This window comes from Lemur catta, chromosome 6, assembly GCF_020740605.2.
Source record: "Lemur catta isolate mLemCat1 chromosome 6, mLemCat1.pri, whole genome shotgun sequence".
NCBI lineage: Eukaryota > Metazoa > Chordata > Mammalia > Primates > Lemuridae > Lemur > Lemur catta.
Window position 1 is genome coordinate 60,699,925 of NC_059133.1, and position 21,521 is coordinate 60,721,445.

The 21,521-nt window shown below is 38.7% G+C and overlaps 1 protein-coding gene across 2 annotated transcripts in view; it reads left to right on the forward strand.

Moving 5' to 3' along the window:
• The window catches only part of SLC38A1 (solute carrier family 38 member 1), a 62,399-nt gene extending 42,033 nt beyond the window's left edge, over positions 1 to 20,366 (forward strand). For both annotated transcript variants that reach the window (XM_045553967.1, XM_045553968.1), the window contains exons 6-17: positions 1,759 to 1,832; positions 3,265 to 3,357; positions 3,643 to 3,724; positions 4,779 to 4,861; positions 6,387 to 6,445; positions 6,564 to 6,677; positions 7,934 to 8,013; positions 9,635 to 9,735; positions 11,662 to 11,780; positions 12,342 to 12,483; positions 12,586 to 12,683; positions 14,338 to 20,366. In XM_045553967.1, coding sequence (XP_045409923.1) covers positions 1,759 to 1,832; positions 3,265 to 3,357; positions 3,643 to 3,724; positions 4,779 to 4,861; positions 6,387 to 6,445; positions 6,564 to 6,677; positions 7,934 to 8,013; positions 9,635 to 9,735; positions 11,662 to 11,780; positions 12,342 to 12,483; positions 12,586 to 12,683; positions 14,338 to 14,436 — 1,144 coding nt within the window. In that variant the 3' untranslated portion in view covers positions 14,437 to 20,366. The remainder of the gene's footprint in view (positions 1 to 1,758; positions 1,833 to 3,264; positions 3,358 to 3,642; positions 3,725 to 4,778; positions 4,862 to 6,386; positions 6,446 to 6,563; positions 6,678 to 7,933; positions 8,014 to 9,634; positions 9,736 to 11,661; positions 11,781 to 12,341; positions 12,484 to 12,585; positions 12,684 to 14,337) is intronic.
• Positions 20,367 to 21,521: the final 1,155 nt, after the last annotated feature.

Consider the following 21,521-nt stretch of genomic DNA (forward strand, 5'->3'; position numbering starts at 1 on the left):
CATGCTGTCCCCACCAGGAAGCCGATGCCATTCGGTGCCATACAGAAATCCTTTAGGGCTTGTCACATGCACAGGCAGAAGTGGCCACTTAATGCTCAGTGTCCCTAAAAACATGAGTCAACTCTGAGTGAAACTCAAAGTTTGTTTCTTCAACATAAATAAATATTGCTTATCTTATAAGATGGGGAAAAATCATGCCACAATTAGGTTCTGATTCTCTCACAGAGCACATTAATCATGTTTCATGACACATCTCAAAACTACTAGATTGGTTCATAAATGCTTGGTCTCAAGTCCTCGTGTCCCTCAACCAAAATAGGTAACAAGGGACTTACCCTCTTAATCACCTTCCTCACTCAAGGATCCTAGTGAAATGAATATATATCTTATATATCTTATAATCATATCTTAACTTAAATTCCCCTTTATCGGCACGTCAGCTTGGCCTTTACCCAAAGTGTTGGGTTTTCGATTCTTTCTCCCAGTGTTTATTTTGCCTCTGCTGAGCTCTGCCCCTCTTCTGTTTTCTGGCCAGTTTCTGACAGTCCATCTGTTCTGCTGTTGACCATTCTGTACTCCCTGTTTATCTCCCCTTGGCGCTTTACAGGCAGGAGAAACAAATGCTACAGGACCAGGGAGACCTGAGGAGCAGTCATCCTGCCTGGGGCCAGGGAAGGCACCTGAGGAGGTGGCATCTGAGCTGGGGCCTAGAGCAGGGGTTCAACAGGTGTGCGGGGAGGGGGAGGAGTGGGGAGGAGGCAGCCCAGGCAGAGAGAACAGCACGATGTACCAAGTGCTTCTCAACAGCACTTGCTGGAAGAATAATTGCCTTTAATTACCCAAGCGTGGAATCAGTTGCAGTGATGTATTGTTCTGGGGATATATTTTCTTACATAAGGAAGTGAACGGTTTCATCGGGGACTGAATTTTTTTTCTTTCTAATAAATAGAGTTTATTTTCAATTATCATATCTATTGTAACAAAATGGTTCAGAAATAGTCTATGTAATCTCCCACATCATTTTAACTGTGCTTTTTTTTTTTCTTGAGAAGGGTTTAATAAGGATCCAGATGTACTAAAACAAAAACATGAGTTTGTCATTCAAGAAAATCTTTTCATTATACTTGCTTGTCAGAATTTTCCCACTAGCTAAAAGAGGTGCTTATTCAACTAAAAGGAACCAGGTGCAGAAAAAACAAGTTATATTGGTGGGCCAATGTATAGATGCAAAAACAGCCATAGAGTGACAGATGAAAAGAACCCTAGACATCATTTGTCTTGTCTTCATCTTGTAGCTGAGGAATCTGGAGATGGGAAAAGCTAAGCACATTGCCCAAAGTCACATGGTCACCCTTCTAGGGTCACAGCCAGCCTTTCTCTTCACTGCTCCCATATACACCCTTCCTCACACTTTCTCGCCCCGATATAACAGAGAGTACACCACAGACAACAACAGCTTTCTTTCATAATGTTGTTTTAAAATCATCTCAACTGAAATGTTCCCAGAGAGATATTTGGGCTTTGAATTACGTAAAGGATTTGAACTGTTAGAGTTACTCAGATTCTAATGAGCACTTCTTTATTTGGTAGGACATTTTTATTGAGGATTTTAAAGCAGTGATGACTAATACGTTCCAAAATTTGGGTACTATTAACAAATAGTGTTAACCATATAAATAAATCTTTGCCCTTCTAAAACGTAAGGTCAGAATTATTTTTTTGTGGTTATTACAACAAGTTTTGTTTTCTTTGATTTAGGATACTTTTGACTTCTGTGACATTGCTGTCTATATATTCAATAAACCTTCTACTGATCTGTTCAAAAGAAACAGGTAAGCTGAGAATATGTCTGATTTTGTTAAAGCCAGGGTGAGTGGTTTCCCTGGTGATATTGTGAACAAATGACGCTCTCTCTGTACAACAATTTGGTTATTGAAAAGAAAGACTACTTTGACCTACGGTAATTGGAAAACTGATGGTGGTGTTTATCTAGAGAAACAGTTGCAGCAAAATATAAATTAAATTGTCATGGACAATGAACAACTAATGTTGTCATTTAAAATGAACTCTCAATTATAACTGTTTTTCTAGTTTAAGATGATTTCATTTTAAAGGCTTCAGTTTTTCCTTAGGTCTTTATAAATCTCGAACAAAGATCTCATGTTTTTGTATTATAGCTTCCAAGGCTTTAAAAGTAAACAGACCTTTCATTCTCTTTTGTGCATATTCCAAAGAGGAAATGTTCCTCCTGAGGCAATGTGGGAGTGAGTGAACTATGAAGAGACTTCAAATACTCTGGGCAGTGTCATACCTGAAGTGTTTATTTTCTATTTCTAGGACACTGGATTATGTTTGTAATACTTTGACTTTTACATTCGCTAAAACCACATTGGCCAGCTATTATTGTATATAGATGACTCCATTTAACTGGAACGTTTTGTAATAAGTTGAGGATCTAGCCATTGTCTAGTTTAAACACCAGCCCTGTGAGAAATTAAACAAAGGTTTAATTATAGCCAACCCATATCGCTTTCTGTGAACCTTTCAAAAACATGAACTAAGTTGTTATAAAGAAATATAAATACTTTTTTTAAAAATGATGAGTTTGAATTTTAGTATTTATTGAGATGAGCTAGTTGAACACTTTTGAATTTTCCTGCTTCCAAATTATTCTTTTAACAGATTTGTCTGTTGCTGTCTTTTGTGAGTTGCACGTCTTTGAACTAAATTTTACAAATGATCAGAATTATTATGTCATAACTATTAAGATGTTTCTAAGCTTGTGATTATATTTAGAACGCAGAGGCATTGATGTGATGTTATTAAGATAATTCTTTGTTAGCCTAATCAGTTTAGGTAATTAATTCAAAAGGAATCTTTTTGTCTCAACCATCAGGACTTTTTTTTCATCGATTCTTTATTTTAATGGTAGATTCCAGACCTGAGAAAAAGATCACTGGGAATTTCCCCCTCAGTAAGGTAGAGATAGTTAAAAATAAGTCTTATGACCTAATAGTTTAATAGTCATGGTTTGGTAGCCAACCTGAAAAAGGAGAAATGGTGGTCATGTCTGACATTTTAAAAAGTCAAGAGGTTGTTATTACGAGAATGCCTTAACCCTTGCAAAGCCAAGGCGGCTATTTGTGTCAATTAAGAAAGGGACAAAATAACTTGGGGGATGGTCCATAGAAGGATGAAATTTTGGCTATTTTAATTTTTAGAACCCTGTCATTTCTTGTGTTCTCAAATCTGATTTTTACATAGGCTGCATGGTTTATGAAAAGCTGGGAGAACAAGTCTTTGGCACCACGGGGAAGCTCGTAATCTTTGGGGCTACCTCTCTACAGAACACTGGAGGTAAGAAGAACATGCTTTTCTACACATAACTTTAATACTGGTGGTTGGGTGGCCACATGAATTTTAACATAATTCAAGCAGTTATCATCCTTATTGCCAAAATGGCACGTGGAAAGTCAAGCAGACAGCAGTCGCTTTATTTAAAGCCAAGTATCCCGCAAGAGTGGCTAAAACTGCCTTTGTGTCTTGCTGAAGGTTAGTCTAAGAACGGCTGGTAGCTTTTTATATAGCTGGTAACGTGAGCCTTAGTATCTTCTTTCTAAAAATGTTCTCATTTTCCTCTAGCAATGCTGAGCTACCTCTTCATAGTAAAAAATGAACTACCTTCTGCCATAAAGTTTCTGATGGGAAAGGAAGAGGCATTTTCGTAAGTTTTTTGTGGTGTAACTAAAATGTTTTTAATTTAAATTTGGACTAACCAAAGTTTTTGCTTTATGAAAATTAGAGAAAGTTTTCCCTGGGCTGTTTTTTTTTTCCCCTTTGTTTGTTGTTTCAACAATAAATTTCTTTGGGGTTATAAAAATGAAAGAAGAAGGGAGAGCCATTTGAATATGAATATTTGAAAGGTAGTTTCATCTGACATGCTGTAAACAGTAGATACTGAATTTTCTCAAGAGCCTGAAATCTGTATCTAGTTTCTGTGAAATAGAACAGATAGGAAGTATTTTTAACACAGAAGTGGAATATGGAAAAAATAGATAAATAAATAAGTGAAGACCCTGGCCTGTTTCTTAAAGAAGGGATATTGCATTTTGGGAGCAAAATGTACATGGGCCAACCTCATTAAAGGTGTAGCTAATCTTGGAAAATGTTGCAGCTACATTTGGCACTACAATTATGTGTGACTGCCTCTTGTTTAACAGTTCTTGTCAGCCTTAGTTTCTCTGTTTTCTTTCAAGGTAGAATCACAGAAGCCAAAATTCCTAGTGTTCCATCCTCAGGATTCAAGGTCAAATCCAAGGGATCAGGGAGAGAGAAATGCCTACCTGTGATGACTTGTTTCTTGCTGACATTAGACGAGCAAAACAAAAAGGAACTTTCTCTTTAAATAATTGATAGGACAAGTTGTAATCCGACAGAATGCAATGTATGCATTCAGCTTTGAAACCACGTAAATAATTCAAAGGAATGCCACATTTAGCCAATGGGGGAGGGAAAAAAACCAATATCCCTTCTTCCGTTACACGGGAGTGAGGCTGTAGTAAATGAGTAGTGGTTGGGTTAAAGTGTTTGGATAAAGCTTGAATAATGATTTTTAAAATAAACAGTAAACTGAAATTAAAAAATAAATTAATTAAAAAATTAATGGTAAAAATTGGTAGTAGTAAAAAATTAATTAAAATATATCATGAAATTTTACATTTGAGGACAAAAGTCACTTTCTAAAAAAAATATAACCTAACTACTGAAATGTCTTTCAGAGCCTGGTATGTGGATGGCCGCGTTCTGGTGGTGGTAGTTACCTTTGGCATAATTCTCCCTCTCTGTCTCTTGAAGAACCTAGGTAAGGAAAGATCTTGCTTTTATCACAGTCTACGGTGCCCAGATGAATCTGAAACAGAATAAAATTGAACAACTTTGCCCTCTGCTTCCACTTGTAGGGTAAAGATTAAGTGAATGATTCATTGCAAATATTAATCAGGCCCAATTTTAATATGGTATAACAGCATTGGTCAGTATGTGACTTCCCCAATCTTTCTACTAAGCTGTGGACAAGAGAAGAGAGGTTCTGGAGCCAAAATAGACAGGGCTATTTTCTTTTCTTTTTCTTTTTCTTTCTTTATGTCTATCTATCTATCTAGTTAGTTATTTTTGGAGACAGGCTACTCTAAGTCCAGAAGTCCAGAAAATGAAATTCTCCTTATATAAAGTCTTAAATAATCTGATCATTTAGACAAAGAGATTTTCAAATCTAATATCAAGTCAGAAAGTTGCTTATATTTATACCCCAAAGTATTAGGAATCACTATTAAATTTATAGAGTCTAACCAATCTCAATTATTGGTCTCACTGAAAGTGGGAAAGAGAAGTCAGAAGTCAAAAGTCAAAAACAGATAATCTCCAAGTCATATCCATTTGATTTTGACATTTGTTTTGTTTTTATGCTTATATTTGGATACAAGTATGCCTGATATTATGGGAATTTCATACACTGAATAATGTGGCCAGACTGCCATCCATGTCAAAAACCTCTAAAATACATATCCTTTAATTCTGGGCTAACTCGAAGTAGAAGTTTGGATTAAAGTTCTTCCAAAAATAATTATGAGCTGCAGCAGTTTTTTTGTTTTGTGTTGGATAGAAAATATCAGACCTCTGTAGCTATTCTGTGAGATTTATAAGTAGATTTTTTAAAAAAAAAACAAAACAATTTTCTGGTTTCTGGGTCTATGTTTAGGCTGTTCTATACCTATAGAGGGAGCTCTTTTCAGTTAGGCAGAGAAGGGTTCTTCCTTAGGGATGAGAGTAATGCAGTCCCGAGAGACCAGTTAACTCTGCCTTTCTGGAAATAACGGTGGCACTTGGAGATCTGCCATGCATTCTAAGGGGAGCTAGGTAGAGTTCCCCAGATATTCAATTTATCACTCGAAATTCACTTTATCTGTTCTCTCTCATCTGGGGAGAGAAGTATTATAACTGGCACTCAGTATGTACACAATAAGTGCATAATAAAGAGCTATCAAGGGGATCGAGGAGTAAATGGATTTGCCTGTGGAACTCCATCAGAGTACACCCCCACAGACGTAGGGCCAATATTGGGAGGCTCTTTCCCTGGATTCTGGGAATCTACGTTTCTTGTGTGCCAGGGAGAACTGGAGTCAAAACACGTAATATAATGTTCTCATTCAAAGCTCCATTTTTTGCCAAATAAAGTAGCACTGTCAAGTCATAAATCTTGTATTCACATCAGCATGTATGTATGTTATTGGAGCCCCAAACCATGCTTGAAATAATGCATTGAAACAAATGAGGTGATGAACAAAATAATAATAACAATTTATTTTTCCCTTTTTTTTTTTTCCCGAAAGGGTATCTTGGCTATACTAGTGGATTTTCCTTGAGCTGTATGGTTTTTTTCCTAATAGTGGTAAGTCCTGATTGAAATGGTTAGTTTGGTTTTGTCATAGTACAATGCTATGTAATAGTTATTCATTATCTGGCTTTACTAAATTCTACATTGTTTCTACTATATTTTTTAATACTAGGTTATTTATAAGAAATTTCAAATTCCCTGCATTGTTTCATCACTAAACCAAACAAGTCCTAATTCAACAATCTCTGAGACGTGTATGCCAAGATATGTTACCTTCAATTCAAAGGTAAGTTTCCCTATCCTTTACAGATAAAAACAAGCATTTTTATTAAAGGCATTATATTTGTCATACTTGCTGTAATTACAGTTTTGAATGTATTCATTCATAAAAGAACACATGGAACCATTGTTTCCATGTTCCAAAATTCATTTAGAGACCTTTGAGAAAGATACAAATGTTTTATTTTATACTCTCTCTTACCCATTCACATGCAGGATAGCTATGAGCGTGAACTATGAGAATCCCATTGTGGACAATTGTCTCAGTTCCTCTTTTCCTGTGTAGAGTGCTGGGTGATGCTTTAAAAACAGGTTAATAACATCCTTAGCCCACTGCATCTTCTATGGCAGTGACAGAAACGAATAACAGACTTCCTGAGCTTGCACAGCTGAAATATAGATACCACCACAAACTGGCACTTAAAACGCTTCTATACTATTATGATATTGTTGATACTGTGGGGGACAGTGGACCAGGGAGTCAGGCATGCTTGGATTTGAATCCTCAGGCAAGTCACCCAACCCCTTGAGTATAAATGAGGATCTATTCTGTGTCTTCCAGGGTCTTGTTAGATTGTGCCTGGTACAGTGCCTCAGCGGAGTTAGGGCATAAGATAGGTTACTTTTCCTTCTTTCTCTGCCAGCTTCTTTTTACATAGATTGAGTTTGAGGGTTTTAAAAGCCTTATCTAAGAAAACTAAATAGATATCCCTGCCCCGCCCCATACTCTTCTTTTAACTCTAAGGATACAGCCAAAGTAGTGCAACATGGAGCCAATTTTCTTTTCAGAGAGCATCTTTTAAGTCTGACTTGATACACCTGATAGGGGACAAAGAGCAGTAAAACACAGGTAGACGTCCTGGGCAAGTCACCTCACCTGTTGGAGCGAGTCAGGAGAAGACCAATGATCTGTTTCCTGCCCAGGGTTCTTGTGGGGACCCAGCAAGATGATGTAGGAAAAATGCCATGTGACTGGCTAGTGCCACGTAAACATGGGATGTCGCTGTGCCTGCAGTAGATGAAATACATGTAGGTGGGCCAGATCTAAAGTCCCTCTGTGACAAGTGCCTAATGGCGCGAGCTAGATAAGCTCTCTTAGAAAAGCTGCTTCTATTTTAGAGATCAAAACCCTCCTAATAATCAAATAATCCAGGGATTCTGAAGAGCTGTCAGATAAAAAGACAGCTCCAGAAATACTGGCACGGTATCATTTTTATGGTAAAAATGTCTTTTCCTAATGTCTATTTTTTTTCTTTCAAATAGACCGTGTATGCGTTACCAACCATTGCATTTGCATTTGTCTGCCACCCGTCAGTCCTGCCAATTTACAGTGAGCTTAAAGAGTAAGAGATTTATTTAATTCGTATATCTTAATCATTTTACATCCCGTCATTAATAGGCAAGTACTGTGTTAAAGTAAACGGATTGGTATAATTAACCACTGAGGATTCACCACCCAGCTTCAACATTTACCAACATTCTGCCATTCTTGAGCAAGTACTATATTTTAAGAAACAAGAAAGCAAGAAAAATCAGAAACCTGCAGTACTTTTTGGCCATAAACATAGAAAGTGGCCAACCATGTTAGTTAATTTAATTCTTAAATTAAATTTTTAGTTAGTTTGATTTTTCAAAACTGTATTACTTAGGAGAGTTCAAATATTTGTGTTGCTTTCCATTACTTATGCTTATAAGTGGATGATAATCTTCAGATTTATTTGTAAGCTGCTAAATATGTTGTCTCTGATTTGCCTGTTGGTTTGGGTGGAAAAGCTGATAAATCGGACAATAAGAAAGTAATGTTAAGACTACAAACTAGAAAAAAAGAATATTGTTATTCATTTTAAACTATTAAGATGATTCTATAGATTTATTTCTGATTGCTGTTTTAGAGAAAACTAAAAGCCTGCTTATAAACTTCCTTATGTGTTCTCTTTTTAACCTACTATTGTCAGACTTATTCTATGTAAAAGTAGTCATCATGACATAACCTTAAACTCAGAAAAGATATACAATATAGCTATTTATTTCCATTTTGACAAAAATGAAGTCGATGTCATTTAGCACTGAATTCACTCATGATTCTTCCTCTTTCATATGTAATTGATACATGACTAAATTTTAAAATATCTACATCTATCTACATAAATATCATTTCTACTTTATAGTCCTCTATTTAGGTAATTTAAATATGTCTTTGGCATCTTTTAAGAGTCCAGCTTTTAGTTTATAATTTTCTTAAGTTATGCTTCTCACTTTTTATTGTTTTCCATATTCCCATTATATCCCAGGTTTCTTATTATGACACAACAAAATGTTATGACTATCTATGGTCTGTATTGAGTACAAGTCCTGTAGATTTTCTGGGGCAGCTGAAGAATCTTGAAGGGTTATCTCAACCCCAGAGTAAACTTGACCTAAGGGGCAGAGCCCTCCATCATCGCAGCTGTGGTCTCCTGGGTACTTGTTGCTCTGGTGACACACAGACTTCCAGGTGTGTGCCTGGGGCTATGCGATGGGGAAACCAGAACCTAAACTGCAGCTTTGGAGACAGAACACCTGAAGTCAAGTTCCGGCTCTGCCACTGATCAATGGGGCTCGGAGAACAGCACTTGAATCTTTTCTGCCTTTTTTCCCATGCCCAGCCAGTGTGGAGATAATATCAAACACAAATACTAAAAAAAATGCTATCTGCCCTTCAGATGAGAACTTGATATTCTTTCAAAAGAATGGGGAAGAACGCTCAAGGGAGTGCAGTTCCATGAATCTCTCCCTCACAATAACCAATCCACACGGAAGAGGTTGTTCTAAACTGGCATAATTGCCAGGGGAAATTTCAGCTGGTCAGATCTGCCCTCACCTGGTAGCAAGAAAGATAAGGTAGTATTGTTCAGTGTTAACACTGGTGCTTAAATTCAGGAAGAGGATTTTTAACTTTTCAAATTCTTTTATCTTTGTTTTTAGCCGATCACAGAAAAAAATGCAGATGGTTTCAAATATCTCCTTTTTTGCCATGTTTGTTATGTACTTCTTGACTGCCATTTTTGGCTACTTGACATTCTACGGTAAGTCATTTCTGCTGGTACATAAATATAAGTATTTTTAAATAAATTAGTAAAAGTCAGTATCGAAATAACTTTTAACATGGAAGCCAAAGAAAGCAACAAAACTATCCATTGGTTTTGCTGGTTTCTTCCTTCTATGTAAAGCAAATGGTGATGGTCCCTTTACATAGTCATGCAGACTGAAGAATACAATAATTACTGAAACAATATACTGTAATTTTTTCTCCTAGTGGTGTCCTCAAAAGAAATTGCGTTTTAGAAGTGTGCCGTGCCACCTTTACTGAGGAAAGTTTAAAACTACATCAGAGGAGCCTTTCCTAATTGACATTGCAAATTGGGTCAGATTCCATTAATAGAAAAGAGAGACAGAGACAGATGTGGAAAGTGAGAAAGAGCACAGTGCTACACTCATGACACTCTGTGTTAATTAAAAATAAAATGCCTAATTGTTCACCAAAGTTGGAGCCTTACAAAGATTTGAAGGAATGACATAGAAAGTTAAAAGAAATGAAATCTGAAGAGGAGAACAAACCTTTATTTATAACTTCTGCTGACTCTATGAACAGTTTACCTGTTTTTGCTACTACTTGATCCTTTCCTGTTCAAATTATCCTGTAGCTTTATTTAAAAGATCTTTCATTATCATTATAATTGGGAACCTAATTTAAAAACATATATTTCACAATCTTCTCTATTAAATAATATTTCTTTGGGGTATTTTTTTGCATAAACACAAATGTCTCAAAATTTAAACACATTTAAAGACTATTAATTCAGCTTGGAGAGAAAGGCTACTCTGTTTATACAGTTAGTATTATCATCCTTTTCACCAGGAATAGAGAATAACATTATCTAATGAATTCATAAATACCATATTTAATTTTTTGCATAAAAATGGTGTTTCTAGGGTTCACGCAGAGTTCTAGGGCTGGGGGTGGGTAAAGGGAGGAAGAGAGGGAGAACGTAATGTTATTAATAGTTGAACACTCACACTGTTATCTTGTTCAAGGTATGATTTTTCTTTGTAAATCCCATTTCTTTTCACATTGAATAGAATACCAAACTCTTTTATTACTCTTAGGTTAAAGGGAAAGGCTCAGCTATTTTTAATTGGTTATGGATTTTGAATCAGGGAAATTGGAACTAATGAGATTTTTATTATAACTTATGGTCCTTTCTCAGAAACTGAGACCAAGCTCTATGGTACAGATTAGCGTTTGAATTCCATGCCCAGAACCTTGAGACTGGTGCAGTGAGAAGCCCTCGAAAGACACAGGAGAGGAGATGACAAAACAGTGAGCATTTTCCTGCTCTCTGTGACTGCCATTCTAGCTATGGCAGTCTCTGAAATAACACTTCCTGCAGTTCCGAGTTGAGAAAACATTCAAAGTATTACGTAAACTAATTTTTTTTAACAAGAAAAACATACATGGAAGAGAAGAATTATTTCCTAAGTGGTTAAGTTCAGCTCAGACCTCTGCTGCTGGGCCACCAGAAGTTGGGTTATAGGAAGAGTTTGAAAGACGCCCCATGTGGCCTGCAGTTCCTCCCGCAAGACTGTGACTGTTTGGTGTGGTTTGAAGATTAGCCCGCCCCAAGTGGGGGAAAGGCTAGCTTATGCGGAGCTTTGTGCTCCAACCGTATGTTTCATTTTTAATACCATTGCACTCCTAGGTTTAGTTTAGTATAAATTAAGCATTCCCACTCTGTGCAGCTTTAAATTCCTTTTAGCTAAAGTTATATATGCACAATGGGGCATGTCTCACACAGGGATTTTTCTTCTCAACTTCGTTAATTGTTTTCATAGGCCCTTCAACGCGTTGCTTTCCTTGCCTTTTACTTTACAAATTATTGTTCAGGAAAACCCAACTGTCATTCAGTCACATACTTTTGTCTCCTTTCAAAACCCTCTTTTCCCTTGTTCAGAAACTGTGCAGTCAGACCTCCTTCACAAGTACCAGAATAAAGACGACATTCTCATCCTGACCGTGCGGCTAGCTGTCATCGTCGCTGTGATCCTCACGGTGCCCGTGTTGTTTTTCACGGTGAGTAAAGGCCTCCGTGCAATCTGAGAAAAGCCGAGGTCTCGGCTTCCCTCCTGCTTTCTGGAGCCTGTTGCAGAGAAAGCTTCCCCCGGGTAACTCTCCTGGGTTATTGAAACTGCATCCAGGAAGGATCCTAAGACGGAGTTCAGGCTGTTTGGAGAACAAGTGGCATCAGTGAGTCCGGGTAGCCTCTGATGGAATGAATCTCTATTTTAATTAATTTGTCCCTCTTCTTTATGGAGAAACATAGATAGAATGTTTGGATCTCAGTCATTCATGACAGGAAAATACAGAAGGACCAGAAGGGAACACTCAATTCTTAGATGAAACAGAGACAAATTACCCCTCCCAAAAGAAAACTCAGACTATTCATAAATAAAAATACTTTGCATCTTAAGTCAAGCCCCCATACTTCCAAAACTGTTAAGCTACCTGTAAATTCACTAGACATTACAAAACATTTTACAAATTCCTGTGCACCAGTAAATCAATTTCTCTGCTGAGCAATGTGGAGGTGGGCATGCTATAGGTCCTCACGGAATCTGTTTTCTTTTCCTACAGGTTCGTTCATCTTTATTTGAACTGGCTAAAAAAACAAAGTTTAATTTATGTCGTCACACTGTGGTTACCTTCATACTATTGGTTATTATCAACTTGTTGGTGATCTTCATACCCTCCATGAAGGATATTTTTGGGGTCGTAGGTATGGCTTTATGACTTTGCTCTTGTCATTCTACAGCAGCTGTTTCAAGCTAAAATGTCACAATGATAACTCTAAACTTTCTCTCCTTTTTTTATTTTACAGGAGTTACATCTGCTAATATGCTCATTTTCATTCTTCCTTCATCTCTTTATTTAAAAATCACAAACCAGGATGGAGATAAAGGAACTGAAAGAATTTGGGTATGTCTTTTGCCAGCCACTCTTTTCTGATTAGTTTTCCATTTAAATTTACCAAATAGAGTCCATCTCTCTACTATCTAAAACTACTTTCAATTGCCTTGAAGGGAAGCAGCAGCCCTGTAGCTTTCCCACTTAGGAGATTTAAAATATCACATCAAAATCTTCTCCATTCCCTCAAAATACCTCTTCTGGTTTTTCTCTTACTGTGCCTCGGCTTTTGTTCTGCTCTAGAGCACGGCCAGCCAGGAGAATGGACTTTCATCCTCCTGTGTCTCTAGAGGGCGATGCCTTGTCGTTAGCAAGATCTGAAGTGGAGAGGGACTCCAAGATTTTATGCAGTGCACTATTTCTGTACGATTTCTAGTCATGTAACTTCTCCCGACAGCCCAGGGAACATGCAGTGCCTTAATGAAAATGTCTGAGTTAGCTTAAAGAGTCTTGTTATGATTTGACAGAAATGCTTTGGAGCAACAGACCTGGATTCAAAAACTACCTTTCTATATTGGGATTCTTGTTTCCAGGTCTGGTGAAGTTCAAGGGCATCTTGAACGTGGTGCACTTGGAGACAGTGAGGGAAGCAGGGGTGAAGTGGCTGCTACCTGAGTCCCTTCTGGAGCACCATTTTGCTCGGCCTCGGAGAAGGCTTCTCAGCTGCCCTCCCAGCTAGTGTAAGCACCATAATTGAACCTGTTACCTGAGTCGACAGATCCAGATGAGAGACCATAGGCAGAAGGGACCATCCTGCGCATTTCAGGGAAGCAGCATTAATGCCAGTAGAGCATCCTGTTCCCTAGAATCCCTCTGTGCCCTACCTGTAGGGACCTCATGAAGACAGAGAGCAAGGAGCATTCACTCGAGCACAGCAGAAAAATATATTCCAATTAAATCTGAAAATGGAGGAGGCCTGTTGCCTATGAATCCTCTGGGCCTCTTCAACCCTGCTCCCGTAATAAAACTGGTAGTGGGGTCTACCGAACGGCATTAGACAAGGGCCTGTCATGTAGGGACCACTGGGTGTTAGGCCGGACCCACAGTGGTGCTGTATCCTTCTACCCGCAGACTCTCACTGGATATGCTCAAGGCTAAGCAATTTATCATCTCATGTTCTCCAGGTTTTGGATTTAGTAATCCGTCCCCTGTGGCCTTTACCAGCCCTTCGAGTGCCTTAGTTTTTGGTAGCCATTTCCTATTTCACTTGCCCAAATCTACTTTGCTTTGCATGTCTTTTTTTCACTTTTTCAAACAGAAACATTTGCCTGCCCGTGCTAAGCTAGGTTGGTAGAGAGCGAGATAACAAAATGACCTGGATATTTTCCAAGGCCTGTTTTTTATTTGTTTGTTTGTTTTTTGTAATCTTAATTTGAAAGAAGCTGTAAAGACACCCTGTCATTTGTGGAATGTATACACTAGTGGTGACCATGAAGTCAAAGAACAAAATGTAGATAGAGGACGATATATTTAGCTTGTTTTTCTTCTTTTCCTATCTGTGCGGGATCAGATTCGCACAATTTTAGAAAGATTCTCGTAGTTCAGCACTGGTTGTGACAAACTCCAAACACAAGGGGACACAAAGAGGGAAAACATTTCTATTTTTTTTCCAGGTGCAGGTGGAAAATATTTGCTGCACTGAAAATAACCCTTTCTATTGTTCCAGGCTGCCCTTTTCTTGGGTCTGGGGGTGTTGTTCTCCTTGGTCAGCATTCCCTTGGTCATCTATGACTGGGCCTGCTCGGGTGGTGACGAAGGCCACTGAGACCAGCCGAGGAAAGAAAACATTCCTGTCATCTGCTCAATCAAGTCCCCACACATCAGCAACGTCTCATCACTTCTTTTTCAAGTTTACAGAAGCAAACAGAAATTTATAGGATACTTTAAATGGAATAACACTTCGATCAAAAAATAGAGACCTGTTTCTCTAATGGGTCAAGTCCCTCCAAGATTTGGGATCAATTTAGGGATTATGGGATTTTTTTTTCTTTTTTTTTTTTTTTTTTTTTTTCAAATTTCATGCAATCGTATTTCCCAGTACTTTTCACAGTCAATTATTTTTCACTCTCCTAACTCTATGTTTTGTGGCTTCATAGTCTCTTAGAACTTTGAAAACATGATCATCAATCATGTTTATTTATTATACATCCAGATTCTGAAATAATTTTCCTACTGATGTTCAGACTCACACTATCTGTACCTTTTTAGAAGAGAAAAGAATCTTGAATTGTATATATTTATTTTGCTTTACAGAAAAAAAAATGGTTTCGTAAATAATTTGCCTATTTTGGTTAACATAGCACACAGGGATAATCATCTGAGAGTCACAGGGCACGTGCCACTGCGGGATCAGAGCATGCCCAATATTTGAGGTGGCTCCGATCGATCGCCTGGCGGCTGAGCGTGGGCAGCCCAGTGGCCTTGCTGGTACTACAACCCACCCCGTGCAGAGACATTCTCTAGCCAGTGTTCTCAGCTGGGAAGGGGGTGGGAATGATTCTTACCTTGGTAATTAAATTAAGCCACACGTTTGAGCAATCTAGCAATTGAAGTTTTGTTTCCCTCTTGGCAACTTGTGTCAAAGTTACTCTAATCTGGTTGACTTTTGCTGGGAAAGACCCATGGCACCTGCTCTGAAAAGATCCTCCAAAATGCCTAAGAAAATATTCCTCTGATGCAGATAGCCTTCAACCCTCCACCTGTATTGCTGAAGGGAGAAAAAAAAATGTTTTAGTAAATTATAAGCCCTGCAGCTTTTAGTCATGTCCACCAGCTGTTTGCACAGAGAATAATGTATACCTAACTAAGGATGATCTAAGATAAGTAATTCCTGTTTTATATTGGGTACTTTAGGGAAGTCTTTAAAAGACTTGTTTTATATCTATAAATCTAGGTTATTACAAATATAAGATTTTTGTACCTTAAATAAGCCTCATTTCTATTTCTTCTCCATTAACTCTCCAGAGTCTTGGGAAAAAACCCTCAGACATAGTCTTTGTGAAGAGCCTCTGACAAAATCAGTGTGTACCTCCCTTCCCCCAGAGGGGGAAGACAAGAGGGCCTTAGTGTCTGCGCTGTCACTTCTTCTCGTCCCCAACCAAGGGGTGGGCCATAACCGCCTGCCCCAGCTGACCCATGCAGGAGGACAGAGTTGCCTCGTACTCTCATCTCTCCTAAAGGGAGCAGAAGGAAACTACAAAGAGACTGAAAGAGAAGACAGTTTGGGACAAGGTAGCTGGGAAAGGAATGAGGGACAGCAACCAGAGCTGCATTCACCTAAGCTGAGCCATCACCTGTCATTGGATTGTCTGTAGCTTGCATATGGCAAGAACTGTGCATGTTCCATGAGCTGGTCTCTTAAAGCAGGACTTGTGTTTTATCTACATTCTGGTTGAATTTTCCAAGCACATAAGTTCACCGAGCACAGATTTCTTATCTGGTGATAGGTAAAATCTAACCACAGATGTTGGCAGAGCTTCCAAGCACTTCGCTCTGTTCCTTCCCAATTCAAATCCCAAAGGGACTTCCTTCTCACCAAGAATAACAAGGAACTGTCCCCTCCCTTTACAGACCAATGTCCTATAGATGAGGCAGGAATGGAAGCACCTGTCATGATCCTCTTGGGGGAGAAAGAAAGGTTATTTCCTGCATTGCATCATCATAGAGCTTTTAATACAATGCTACAGAATTACATCCATATTAGGTTGGAGTTCAGATATTTAGATGTGAATACCTAACCTCATAAATTCCACAGCCATCTCTGTCCGTTTCAGAAATGTTTTCCATATTATATGAGCAGTGGTAGAAATCAAGCAAAATGAGATTCAGTCAGCCTTTACAGGCTTGTCTAGAGCACCAGATTGTGGGCTGACCCTACATGTAAAAATACATAATTTAGTTGTCAACTGTATCATGCTACTTTCTGTTTTCCTCATTACTTTATAACAAATCATTTTATACTCACAAAGTCAACCTAGAAAACTTTCATTAACTCTGGGACGTGCAGTGATATTTTTGGATCTCTGGGTTTTATGTGTCAGTACAAGGAATTTTTTATTTAAAATATATTTATTTAGAGGAGGCACATTGTTGTTGATGTCTGTTAAGACCACATATTTTTAAAACTTTCTTTGTATGTTTATCTGAGTTTGTTGTTGACTGAATATAACAGACCCTATTGTAATTTGTCAAATATCGCTGACTACATCATCTGTGTGGGATTAGTTGTAAAGTATACTGCTCTTATTCTTGTTCAGAATAGTGAACTGGTAGCCAAAAATACGTGTATTACAGGTGTTAGGTAGAATTTAAACAGCGCAGTCAAGTGCTATAGAAATTTTTCTGCTAAATTAGTAGACTAAAGGATACTATACCTTAGCCAGGGGGGAGTAGCACGTTTTCCTTTGGTAGATAGGATCTCTACACTAGTGAACAGTGCCAGTTTCAGACTTTGGATTTAGAACTGTTCCCTAGTTATTGTAACACAGAATACTGTCAATCCCTATTTTACTGACTATTGCTTATTGGAAGTGGGGGGTAGTGGAAAATGCACAGGAAGGAAATCTATTCTTTTTAGGCACCGGCAGTCCCCAATTTATAAGGAGGCCATATTCTAAAATGTTGAAAGTTGGTTGTTTGCAACCTAGAATGTATTTTCCTTTAGAGACCAGGTGATTCATGGTGGTTAAGGCCCCAGACCAGTTAGAAAAGATTATAAAACCCATAGTTTAGCTGAAATAGAATAATGTAAGAGGCTTGCTAAGGAACCTAACCACCAAATACAATATGATTTCTAGGGGATATTTGTTCAGAGTTGCCAGCCAACATTGCCTGTTAGAGTCTGGACTGTCCATCTCCATCCTAGCTACATACCGCCTGCTGGATGGTGGGGGTAGTAGCATTGCCGCCAGAGTAGAGGTGATCAGAGTGGCCTGAAGCAGGGTCTCCAGCGAAGGTGGGGAGGGATAAGTCCAGGGCCACCAGAGAGCCTGGTGGTGGGAGGAGGGAGGAGGGTGAGGAGGCCTCTTGTGGGCTGTAAACTGCCAGGGACATTCTTCAGCTGGTACCTTTTCTTTTCTCTGGAGGTCTCAGGCTTGGCCTACCTGCTTCTATTTGTCTGACCTTTGTTCCTGTAGCTCTTCTCCTTCCCTGCCCACGACAGAAAAGGATGCTGCTGCATAGCTTCTCCCAGATGCCAGTCGAGGCCAGTACACAGCACTTTTAATGGTTTTAATGCTAGTAACCACAGTCTAACTGCCCAGTAATCAGATGGGGAGCAAAAAGGTCTCTACCCACTTTCCTTTTTCACATTTATAGACCCTGTTGAGAAAAAAGCACAGATGGGTGATGGTGGTGGCTTTGGGGTGGACACAGGACTGTGGTGAGAGTCCTCAGTGTTTCCGAGGGCACCTCAGACCCCAGGCCTGACTTCTTTCTGGAGTTGGACTCAAACCTCTAAGCCAGTGGTTCTCACAGCGTGGTCCCCTGAGCAGCAGCATCTGGGAGCTTGTTAGAAAGCAAATTCTCAGCCCCAACCCCAGCCACGGTGGAATCAGAAGCTGTCAGGGTGGGGGCCCAGCAATCTGGTTTTAACGAGACCTCCAGGTGATCCTGACACACAGCAAGTCTGGGCACCACTGCAAGCCCAGTGATCTCTCTCTTTTCTCCCCATTAGTCCTACCTCAGAAGATGGTTCCTAGGATTCATGAGGCAAGAAATGGGAACCAGGACTTAGGGAGGGAAGGAAAGGGCCTTGGCAGCGGAGTTCTCTGCCATGGCAGACAGTGGGGGACCCTGGTGCTGCCACCTGGTTGCCCCCCTCCCGCTGGAAATGCCGGCACAGGTGTACAGTCGAAAATGAAGGCTGCCCACACTCGGGTGTTCCTTTGGGCCGAGGCACAAAAATATTATATTTTTTAAAGCTGTGAAGAAATGAAAGTGAGGCTTCTTTTATGTTGAGGGAAATTAAAAGAAAATACCCTTTGTAAATGCAACCTTAGAGGAAACACTGAATTCCTGGCAGGAGTGAGTTCTCCAGAGGGTCTATGTCCCTTGTGTGGCAATAATCCTGTCCTCTGTTTAAAGTGAATCCTCTGCTGAAAGGTCTGCACTGCTTAAGGAGCAACAAACTGCTCTGAAAAGAATGAGGAGCTCAGTTCCGTTTCTGGGGGCACAATGTTGGACGGGCACATTTAGTTGGAGTGGGGAGGAGGTCAGAGATATGATCGTATACTTGATATTATGCCTGAGAGCAAAACCTATTAGTTAGTCTCCCTCGGTTTATCAATTTTAATGGCTTGAGGCTTAGAAAGGGTATAATCTTTAAAAAAATAATTCCCCTATTCAAGTTCACAGTAAGTGTCTAGCCACTTTCAAAACAAAGAAGATAGAGACTATATCATTTAGCAATAGTAATGATTTTCCTTAGGGAAGGCAGATCTGAGACTCCTTTAGCAACAGAATATACTTCCTCTAAAATACAGTGAATTATTTATAACAATATAAGGCTTTGGGGTACATATTGGGGGTGGGGTGGCTAACAACTGAAAAATATCACTAAATCTGAAAGAGAAAGTTCTTGGAAAACATGTAAAATTCACAAGGCACAGACATTCTCCTTAAGGGTTTTCGCTGAGGAAGGGCTGTGAAACTGGCCCATCTGTATACAAATTCAAATTTATGTTTTTAAAGGAAGAATCTATGCAGCTGAGGCTTATTGTAGGAAATACTTCATTTGTATGTAAATATATTGTAAATAAATAGGAGGCTGTATATTTTTGCAGTTGTTGATCCACACTGAAATAGAAGTCTCTAGTATCCACATATAAAGAATAAATGTTTCATATTAGTGGTTTTGTTTGGGAATTAGAAAAATTTCCATTCTCTCCCAGGTAACATAGTTCTCTCAATATAAACTTGGAACCTTAAAACATTACTTAATTGTTTAGAAAAAGAAATGTTTGAGAAATAGTTGCATTGATTTCTTATGCTGGTATTAAGATCAATTATTTAAAAGGTAGTCCTCTGAGCTACAAATAAGGAATATTTAGACCCAAATCATTGTCATATAGAAACAGATATACCCAAAGGGACAAATCGTTTCTTGGTAATGTTCATTCACTGTTGACATTGATACCACTACACAGTATTTATGAAAACAGAAGTTGGGGAGAAGAATGTTTTTGTGTTTTTTTTTTCCAAAATTGAATTGCTGCATTTCCCAAACTTTGGGATTTTTGAGAAGGGAGGAAAACCCTGAATATTAACTATGAGCACAAATTTGAAGGAAAGAAAACAAAGAACCGTTATTTTATCAAGCTTTGAAAGTCTTGCATGTTTGCCTTTTATTTTAGTGTTGACGCCAACATAGACTGTCTTACATAATTTTTTTCCCAAACACTTGAATCTTAATCTCTGGTACATAATTCACTCTCTAGAGTCCAGTGTGCTTCAGACTTTATCTGAGTCCAGTACATGTAGCACACCACTGTTTTATTGATGTAAAAACCTTGTAAATGAATTTCGGATGGGTGATTTAAGTGAGTCACAAGTCACAAAACTTTGCTATTCATAGTTAATCAAATAGAGTTGGGGTTTTTTTCAGGGTGTGGTGTAAATAAAGAAATGTAAGAAGTTCTGTTCTATAACTGCTCTGTTAACATAGTTTTTAAACATTAAAAATGTGAACTGAAAGTATTTATGAATTTTGTGTTTATTTTGGGGGGGATGCAATGCTAAAATGGGGCAGTTGAGTACTATATACACTATTCAGGATTGCTAGAAAAAGGTTTGTACATACTTGTCAGCGTTCTAGATCCTGAAAGCTTATATTTAAGTTCCCAAATTTAAATATAAAAAAATATTTCTGCTAGAAATCTATCTGGTCTGAAACATATTCCGTATTTCTCCATTCTTCACAATCAGAGTAGGTTGAACATAATCTTTTTCAGGTTCATCTTAACTCAAGTATTCATTTCTGCCCAATGTTATAGGAGGGAATCTAGTCTTCCTCTTAGACTTAGAAAAGTTTTACGAGATGAACAAGATGGCCAGAGTCTGATATCCAAGTTCTTCTTGTGAACAGGCGCAGAAATAGCCTGGGCCTTGCACGGTGTGTCTGGGTGTGAGGCCCACCTGGATTCTCCCTGGGCTGCCCAGGTCATGGCAGCCCATTCTGTGGGGCCATGTTGGCACACATGTGAAACTCAAGGTAGAAACTTGGGGTACAGGAGTCTAAGTCGTGTACTCCAGTCTAGCTTCATTAGGAATAAAGCTGGTATTTTTATCCTTACGTGCCTCCTTGTCTACTTCTTAAATGATCAGAACCCCAAGGGCCAAGGGTGTGAGTGAGTAATCATCACTTTCAAACCCAAGCAGTGGCAGAAGTTCGGGTAATCAAAAGGCTATTGAGACTATGAACAGATTTTATTTTAAATCAAAAGGACCAGTCCTGCAGTGCCTTTGATAGTTCTGACTTCTTCCTTCCACAGTCGCTCTGTGTGTGCTAATACTGTTCTGTTCCACCCTATGTTACACATAATTGTCGGGGTACGGTTATTCTCTGTCTTTCCTATGGAATAAGCTATGGGCTTAATGATAGCTTTGCAACTCAGAGGTCCTGTTTACTTACCGTCTACATTCATAAATGTGTTCTGCCTGGGTAGCATAGTCTGGAAGGAATGGATTAGGCCCAAATAACTAGGCCAACTTTTGTATATAATTTTTTAGACTTTTATTAGTTTAAATTTCAGATCAATCCAAATTGTTAGAACATTCTGCTCTTATGTAGAGTCAGTACAACACCAAAATAACCTGCCAAATTACCAAAATGTACTATAAAGCTATAGTGCT